Source organism: Dermatophagoides pteronyssinus, unplaced genomic scaffold (assembly GCF_027571235.1).
Source record: "Dermatophagoides pteronyssinus isolate colony J.1.1.1.1 unplaced genomic scaffold, Derpt_VIB-CSIC_2022.12 sq0003, whole genome shotgun sequence".
Lineage (NCBI taxonomy): Eukaryota > Metazoa > Arthropoda > Arachnida > Sarcoptiformes > Pyroglyphidae > Dermatophagoides > Dermatophagoides pteronyssinus.
Genome location: NW_027461527.1, coordinates 2,464,174 through 2,473,532, shown reverse-complemented (window position 1 = coordinate 2,473,532; position 9,359 = coordinate 2,464,174). Strand labels below are relative to the sequence as shown.

General features: G+C 27.8%; 2 protein-coding genes and 1 long non-coding RNA gene across 4 annotated transcripts; 2 read left to right on the top strand and 1 right to left on the bottom strand.

Moving 5' to 3' along the window:
* Positions 1 to 151: 151 nt before the first annotated feature.
* On the top strand, positions 152 to 2,076 carry Droj2 (DnaJ heat shock protein family (Hsp40) member A4-like). The gene is made up of 2 exons (XM_027348547.2): positions 152 to 351; positions 411 to 2,076. Exon 2 carries the CDS (start codon positions 598 to 600, stop codon positions 1,819 to 1,821), a length of 1,224 nt encoding a protein of 407 aa, XP_027204348.1. The 5' UTR covers positions 152 to 351; positions 411 to 597; the 3' UTR covers positions 1,822 to 2,076.
* A 253-nt stretch (positions 2,077 to 2,329) lies between these two features.
* On the bottom strand, positions 2,330 to 4,372 carry LOC113798065 (proline-rich protein 5-like). Of its 2 annotated transcripts, none has more exons than XM_027348548.2 (5): positions 4,107 to 4,372; positions 3,905 to 4,037; positions 3,626 to 3,805; positions 3,371 to 3,449; positions 2,330 to 3,281 (listed from the first exon to the last, which is right to left on the bottom strand). In XM_027348548.2, exons 1-5 carry the CDS (start codon positions 4,370 to 4,372, stop codon positions 2,809 to 2,811), a joined length of 1,131 nt encoding a protein of 376 aa, XP_027204349.2. In that variant the 3' UTR covers positions 2,330 to 2,808. The 2 variants fall into 2 exon arrangements, with proteins under 2 accessions (XP_027204349.2, XP_075675513.1); XM_075819398.1 differs by having other exon boundaries at positions 3,905 to 4,032; positions 4,107 to 4,264.
* A 368-nt stretch (positions 4,373 to 4,740) lies between these two features.
* LOC142644842 (uncharacterized) lies at positions 4,741 to 5,590 on the top strand. Its single transcript, XR_012846013.1, has 2 exons — positions 4,741 to 4,856; positions 4,927 to 5,590. It is a non-coding gene; the product is annotated as an uncharacterized LOC142644842 (long non-coding RNA).
* Positions 5,591 to 9,359: the final 3,769 nt, after the last annotated feature.

The window sequence follows — 9,359 nt, the reverse complement described above, 5'->3', positions numbered from 1 at the left end:
GAAACACGCCACTCAGCCGCAATTCAACCATTTATAAATTTGGTATTATTGAGTGTATTGTGAGTCGTGTCTTTATATTTTTGTGCTCTCTTTGTGTTTTTTTTGTGCGAAGTTGATTTGATTTGATTTTTTTACTTCGTTCATTTTGGTTTATCACAATCGGGTAAAACGTGCATGCAACATATATTTTGGTCCATATTTTAGCATTATCTTGAATTTGAAAAGAAAGCGAACGTAATTAATAATCAAATTTTTCACCTTTTACAATTTCATCATCATTGTATCATCCTCATCACCGTCATCAAGCATTTGTTATTTATCTTTGTTGAATTATTGAACCTCTTATAATTTGTAAGTACTTTTAATCGATTATCGTTAAGGATTATCAAATTTTTTTTTGTTTTCTCCAGAAAAGTTTTTGCTTATCGTTTCCTGAGCTGTTCGATTGGTTTTTTTCTTTCAATCCTAAAACATTAGGCTTGATTTCATTCAATTTTCAATTCAGCGTCACCAAAAAAAAAAAATTTAATTAAATTTGTTTCTACAGTGATTTAAATATATTCCGATTTGATCAATTGTTAATTCTAAGTTAAAGAAATGGTAAAAGAGACCGCTTATTACGATTTACTTGGTGCATCGCCAACATGTTCACAAGATGATCTGAAGAAAGCCTACAGAAAATTAGCCCTCAAATATCATCCCGATAAAAATCCAAATGAAGGTGAAAGATTTAAGGCCATATCTCAAGCATATGAAGTATTAGCAAATGAGGAAAAGCGTCGATTATATGACATGGGCGGTGAGAAAGCCATCAAAGAAGGTGGTATGGCTTCAGCAACATCACCAATGGATATATTTGATATGTTTTTCGGTATGGGCCGATCAAAACGTGATCAAGGACCTCGAAAAGGAAAGGATTTGCATTTCGCATTGGGTGTAACACTCGAAGAACTTTATAATGGTTCCACACGTAAACTTCGTGTCTCACGTAAAGAAATATGTGAAGATTGTAAAGGATCCGGTACTCGCACACCAGGTGTCAGCGCCGAAAAATGTGCTGCTTGTCAAGGATCAGGAATGCAAATTCGTGTTGAACGGTTAAGAAATAATTCTAATTTCATTCAACAAATTCAATCAATTTGTACCGAATGTCAAGGAAATGGTGAAAAAATTGCAGCTAAAGATCGTTGTAAAAAATGTAGTGGAAATAAAGTCATAAAGAATTCGACATTATTAGAGGTTCATATTGATAAAGGCATGACTGATGGTCAGAAAATTGTCTTTTCCGGTGAAGCCGATCAGGATCCATCATATGAACCAGGTGACATTATTGTCATCTTGGAACAAAAGGATCATGATGTTTTCAAACGAAGTCACGGTAACAATCTACTGATGACAATGAAAATCAATATAACCGAAGCATTATGTGGTTTTCAAAAAACTGTCACCACTTTGGACAATCGAACATTATTGATTACTAGCCATCCTGGTGAAGTAGTCAAACATGGTGCTATTAAATATATTGCTGGTGAAGGTATGCCGACATATAGAAATCCATTCGAAAAGGGTAAACTCATTATTAATTTTGCCGTCGAATTTCCGGATTATATTGACCCTGCTCATATTCCAAAATTGGAGGCTATATTACCTCCAAGAGCGATACAAGATATTCCAATGACCGATGTTGAAGAAGTTGAACTACATGATTATTCAATCATAGATGAAGAACGCTCACGACAGAATCATCGTGATGCATATGAAGCATATGAAGAAGATGGTGATATGAATCATGGACCAGGTGTGCAATGTGCCACACACTAAAATTCACACACGAACTTTGAGCATATTAAATGACTCAACTTTTTTTTCATTCACTTTTTTTCTAAAAAAATGGATGAAATTAAACATGAAAAAAAATATTTTCGAAATTGATCGTAATTAAACACATACACACACATTCACACAAATTAAACATACATCATTATAAAATTTATAAATATACTTAGCTTTATTTGTTAATAATGGATTGAATTATTTTTGAAATGAAATAAATTTCAATTCAATTCATTCATCTAATTCTGTGTGTTACTATTAGTCTTTTTTTCAATCCAAAGTACAATTATAAGCAAAAAAAAAATTAAATAATTTTAACAATAATTTTTTTTAATCCAATTCTCAATTGCTTGCTTTTTGAACATCATCCTCTTTGATGATCTATTTTTTTTTTCAATCATCACCTAAACACCCACATGCACTTAAAAACAATGTATTTGATCGACAAGACTTTTTGTTGTTGTTAATTTTGTTTCGTTTCTTTTTTTTCATCATTATCTTCTTTCATCATATTTGAAATTTTCAATTAACACAAGTCAAGTTGTGATATGCTTACAAACATTACATAATAAATTACAATAACACTCTCCTCTCTCTCTCTTTTTTCCCTACATTCATAAATATACATTACAATTTATAAAAAAAAATAATCAATGATTACAATAAAATTAGGTATTTATATACAATTAATAATAATCATATTGATAATACAATTTTTTTTTCTTTTGTTTAAATTTTTAATTTAATTTTCCAATTGTAAATCCTGTTTTTATTTTTTTATCATTATCATTTTAATTTTGATGATGATAATTAATTTGATGAACATGACTATTAAAAGGATTATCAATAATATCAATTTTAAATTTTTCATTAATTAATCAAATTACAAATAAAAATTTTGAAAAAAATTAACATGATTTCTATTTATGGGTTAAATTTTGTTTGAGATTCGGTGGTAAAAGTTTTCTTTTTAAATTATTCATTAATTCGACTGATTATATAGTTTGGATTTTTATTATTATTTGTCGTATTCGTACCAAAATGAGGTAATGATATTTTTCTTGAACGATTATTTTTATTCTTTATTTCCGATGTTCGATTATTATTATTTTGAATTCTATTATTCATCATAATTGAATGATGTTGATTATTATTGATTGTATTCGAATGGCCATAAATTGTATTATTATTTTTTCTATTCAACATTTCAAATGGATTTCTGCCAAAATTATCCGGTTCATTTGAACGTATTATTGGTGTTTGATTATGATTTTCATATGTACCATAATAACCAACATATGGTGTTATAGCTAATGCTGTTATTTTTTCAAATTTTAATCTATTTTCACTTGGTGGATAACGTTCATGAACACTTTGTACGACTAGTATCATCTGTATAATATTGGCTGGTATTAATTTATTTTGTTCGATTAATTCTTTAAGTTTATCTATTCAACAAAATTGAAAAATAAAAGTTTTATTTCATGATAATAGATGGCAACGTTAGATTTATCAATGAATTCATTGTTCCAATTACCTTCAAGTAGACTATCAATGAGAATTTTATCACGAAATATTACCAAAGTTGTTTTACGTATTGAAACATTATTGAATGACTGTTTAAGAAGAAAAAAATTAAATTAATCAATTAATTAGATACAAATTGGATTATTTTTTTTTTGATAGTGATGATGATGATGACAGGAGACGAAAAAGGACATCAAATAATGTTGATCATGGTAATTTTTTTTTGAAGTATAAAGTTTGAACAACAACAAAAAAATATATTTACCTCGATACTGAAAAGCATACATTCCAATGTTGAAAGTATGTCATGGTAGAAAGTTTTCCATACTGATCCTAATGTATTCAAATAATTTTTTCCATCACCATCACTGTCACATCCATCATCATCAAAATCATGATCGATCTTTGATTTAAGTAAACGTACGGCTTTCGGTAGCACTTGACTCTTGATTGATTGAAAATTTTTTTAAATTAAAAAAAAACATCATTATCTGATCTAGATAATAACTGAATGAAAAAATAAAGAAACATTTTATTTATTTACCTTAAGACGATCAAAGACAAAAATACCGAAATTTGAATTCAAAAGTGCCGTAATATCTTCATGTGTTTGTTTCAATTGTCCATCAATTAATTGGCCAGAATTTTTAAATAAATTTATAATAGATTCTTCTAAACTATTGAATAAATTGATGAAATGAAAATTTTCTACTTTTTTTTTAACAAAAAAAAAAAGTGAGACTTACCGTACCCAATTGGCATTTTTAGCACATGGAATTAGAAATTCACTTGATAAATTACCCACACATATTGTATGGAATAATTTTTCTGCTTGTAAATCTTCTAATTCATCGGTTGCAATTTCAATACCATTTGGTTGATGATGATGATTATGGCCACACGGTTTCTGTGAATTTGATCGAAGTTTAGTCAATTCTATTTGTCTTAATGTATCGAATGTTTGTTGACTTTTATTTGCATTAAAAAACGGTACACGACGATTGAATGGCATCGTTTTTTTTCAAAATGATTGACGGATGATGGATGAATAGAAAGATTTTTTGGAAAAATGATTCCTAAATGAGATCAATAGATTGTGTTTGTATACTGAAGAAAAATGCTGAAAAAAAACAAAATTAAAAGAAACATTTCATCACTTTATGAACATGATGAGAAACACGGCTAGAAACGCGTGTTAACTAAAAAAAAAAAATTCAAACATGCACACACCAACAACAGCAATGTTTAAGAATTGGAAAAAAGTTTGAATGAGCGCCAAACAGAAGAAAAAAAAACGAAAGTTAAATGTGATACATCCTGTCATTTTCATCATCATCAACATCAACAATCGTCGTTGCTGTTGTTATTGTTGCTCATCATCATCCTCATCATCATCATCATGAATGTTCGTCGCATTTGGTATTTGGATTTGTTGATGATGATGATTATCATTATTATTATGTTCATGTATGATGTCATCAAAAAATAATCATAAGGTTTTTTTTATGTTTCTATTTCATATTTCGAATCAATTCAATTTTTCTTTCTTTGATGATAATTTTATAGATAAAATAATGAAAAGACGCACTTCTGTTTAATAAGTGAAGAAGAAAAAACTACGAAGAAAACTTTATCAGGATTATGAGATGCTGTACATCATTTACGTCATAATTAACAATTACGATTTGAATTTGAATGATGTATCTGTTTTTGGTAATTTTCTATCAAGATAATCAACAACAAAAAAAATGATTGAAGTATACATTTACATTTTAAGAGTCCGGCTGATTGAATCGATAATCATGTAATCATTAATTGGCAATTATTTTATTGATGGCAATTATCATATTCAAACAGTTTAACTGAATTGATTGAAGAATGATTGATAGATTTTGGATTTTTTTCTTTTCTATTTCGAAAAGAATCGTTTCCTTTTGTTGATAATCGATGAATTTCTTTTTTCTTTGTTTGTTTGTTCATATTTTGTTTCACATTCGATTCACAATCAACAACACAAAACTAACTTGTATGCCATTTCGACTAAAAATCATAATGTGTTTTTTATTTTATGACAATCATTATCATTTATTAGAAAAAGACATTGTTTTTTCTGTTGTTAGCAAGGAAAATGAAAATGAAAAGAAACCAACAGATTAGGGATTAAATAATAAAAATTAAAATAATAAAATTAAAATTGACAATCAACAATTGTCAATTGTTTTTATCGTCATTGTCAGTATTTTGTTAGTATATCACTTGGTGAGGATTATGAGGTCGATCTAAATTCCGTTTGAACAATCTATGTTTGGTTATGGCCATTATTATTTAGCCATTTTGCATTGAAATCAATATATTTTTTTTTATTATCAAAATAGCAATGATTTTTATTTTCCGATTTAGTTTGTCACTTGTTTATGTTTAGCTGTTGATCTAATTTTCTGATTTCTGTCTTTCCGGATATTTTGTTAATGGCAATAGATGGAGCCTTTGAAGTCGATAATGATTTCCTGTTTATTTGTGTTTTGAAAATAAAAAAAAACATTACCACAAATCAAGAAAGATAATCAGGGAGAAAACAAACAAACAAAAAACTGAAACGGCAGCTGACAGGCAATGACAATGGCAAAAAAAATGTTTTTTTTTGTTGTTTTGTTTTGCTGATGAAAATTGCAGCAGGCATAAATTGGGACACACTTCATCTTGGGGAAAAAAAGAAAAGGAAACAACAACAACAGCAACAGAAAACCTGACGATCACCAAACATTGATTGTCAAGGTGTTCGATTTCATATTCATAATACGCAGATGATGATGATGAAATCTTTTTATTATGATGGCACGTGGCCTGTGTGTGTGTGTTCTAATTTGAATCAGAATTCATAATTTTTATTGTAACCGAAAAGGGAAAAAATTTTTTTTGGTCAAAATACATTGTGTGATTTTTTCTCTGTTGTAAATATTTGTTACATCCATAATCAACAACAACAACAAACAATATGCAAATGACCTTGTTTATTTTGCATATTGTTTGTTGTTGTTTATCATGATGCCGAAAAAAATCCTAATGAAATTAGTTAAACAAACAGAAAACCACACAACGAGAGTAAAGGAAAAAAAGGGGGAAAATAATTGAATAATGAGATTTGAGAAACAAAACTAACGAAAAATCCATAATCAATTAGCTTCATTTTAATTTGGATTTTCGTTGTCAAATTTTTTTTTATTTTGTTCACAAATGATTGATTGATTGATTTATGGCAAAACAAATAATAATCATTATCATTAACATAATTTTGTTTTTTTTGTACAAAGTCATTGTCGATTCGATAAATTTGAATTAATTTATGTTTGGATATTTGTTATTGAACGCAATATTCATTTTGAATATTCATTCTGGCTGTATTGTAATGATACGTAAGTAAAATGATGACTTTCATTTTAAATTATATCTTGATTCATAAATTCTGTTTCATATAATGAATTCAAAGTCATTTTGACAAAAGAGTGGGAATTTTTTTGTAACCGTCAAATTCAAATTCAAAAATTTATAATTGTCATTTGATGTTGAAAACACTGTACAGTTATCATCATATAAAATATATTGTCAAAATATTATTATAACTGTACTGTAAATTACGATTGTTGGTTACGATGGAAACCTTTATGTTTATCATATCATAATATCATGGTCATCGAACCAGTAAATAGCAGAATTAGAAACAAGCAAAGGTGAATCAATCAAAAACAAAGAAGAAAGTTGTTTCTCTTACCGCGCACGTTGTGATCATTCAAGCACGAATCAAATTACGGTTTTTTTCTGGTTTTGTTTGGTTCTCATCATTCCCATGGATTTTTTTCGAATTTTTAATTTGTAAAGGATATATAAAATTGTTTATGAAGATCATTCCATTTTAAGCAACCAACAAATGATTATGGCCATGAATTTCGGTTACAAAATTTGTATTTTTTTTGATTATGATTCCCATGCAATTAATCAATGTTTGTGGTTGTCCATTTTATCATATAATAAAAGAAGTACTCACTTGGTCATCATCTTTTCAATTCATTTTCCACCCTATTCATTGATTAACAATGATTCAATGTTGTAATAAAAAATTTACGAGTTTTTCAAGCATAATAATAATCACTGAACAAATTTTTTTTTCATTCTTTCAGTAATTCCTTTGGAATTTCATCATCATCATCATTGTCCATAATCATTGATGATGATGATCGATCAAGTTTTGATCATGATCAAGCATAAATCTTCTTCTTTTTTTTGTATAAAAAAAACAAAATTATTCGTATGAATATCTACATAGTTTTTGTGTGTGTGTAACAGAGAAAATAAAATATTTAATCAAAATGATAGATTTACAGAATTGAGTACTGCTTTTTTTTCCGCTGAATCATATTCTGTTCACAATCTAATATCTCAATTGTCCAATTGATGTGATTGAATCGTTTGAACAAATCTATAATCAAATGACTATAGAACAATTTATATTTTTTTCTGATTACCAAAACAAATCGCATTATTCATATATGAATTGGATTTTGTTTGTTGTTGTTGTTGTTGTTTGTTTTTCCTTACTTGTCATCCAAAAAAATGTTTGAGAAAATTTCTCCACAAAATTTTTTATTTCTAAATTTTTTTCTGTTTAATATTCATTAATTGGATTTCAAATTTATGCATAAATTGATTATAGATTGGGAAATTTGTATATAAAAAAAACAAAAAACAACGATATACCTTTGATGATACTTGAATGTATACATGTACTTGATTGGAATTTATAAAGAAAAGAAAAATTCAAATTCAATCATCAATCAATATCGACAACCAACGTTTTTTTTCTCTGGTTGTTCTATGAACAAAAATGTGATAATAACGTGATTGATATATGATCAATAATCAATAATTTCGAGAAAAACAAAAATCATTTGATCGAAGAATATTCAATAAACAAGTATTACACACATTTAATTCAAAGTAATTTTTATGATTTATAGAAATGTTCTTGGATGCTGAAAATAAAATCAAAAATAATTAAACTGAATAATTATCATTTCATCAGTATTCAAGTGCTTTTGATTTTCTTCAAAATAAAATAAAATAAACAGCTAATTGCCAATGGCAATTGACAATGATGTAACAAATTCAAATTCAAATTTTGTGCTTTATCATTGAAATAAGAATTTTCTATTTCATTTTTGTTCAAAAAGAAACATGAAAAATTCGTTTTTTTTCTTTGCTTGTAAAAAAAATCAAACATTTATCATTCAAATCAATTTCTTGTTATCTTTATTATTATTATATAACGGTTGTTATTATTTTTCCAAAACGATGACGTTTGAAAGATTTTTTTGGGTGTCCATTTCTGAATCATTGTCAATCAGCAGCTGCTACTGCTATCAATTGATACGTTTTTTTCTTTTCTTAAATTTTTGGTCCAAGGATTTTGTTTCTGGTTGTTGTTGTTGTTGTTTTCGTTGTCCAAGTTTTGTCCATTGAAACACCGGTTATTTTTGTTGTTGTTGTTCTTTTCATTTTCATTCGATTTTTCTACCGTTTTTTTTTCATTTTCAATTTCGATAGAGCACGTGCCAGATTTTTTTTTGGGTAATACTTCTTCCTTTCATCAAAGATCTTATTAAATTTTTCCATGTGTTTTTTTTTGGTGAAACCTGATTTTGTGTGTGTGTAGCATCTGCGGGAAGTTTGTATGCAGTCGGCTGGTCTTTTTTTTTAATTGTCATTTTCAATATGGTTAGTTGTCAACATTTGTCACCACAATCTCTATGAACAAAACAACAACAACAACAACAACAAAATTCGTACCGTTTGTTTTCAATAATGTTTATGTAGAAAAATTCAAGGATCCTGGATGTGGATAGAGATCCTATAGGAAAATAAAATGATCCTGTTTGCCTATTTATGTTCGTGTGTGTGTGTGTGTATATACTTTATGGGGTATGGGTGTAAGAAACCGTGTCCTA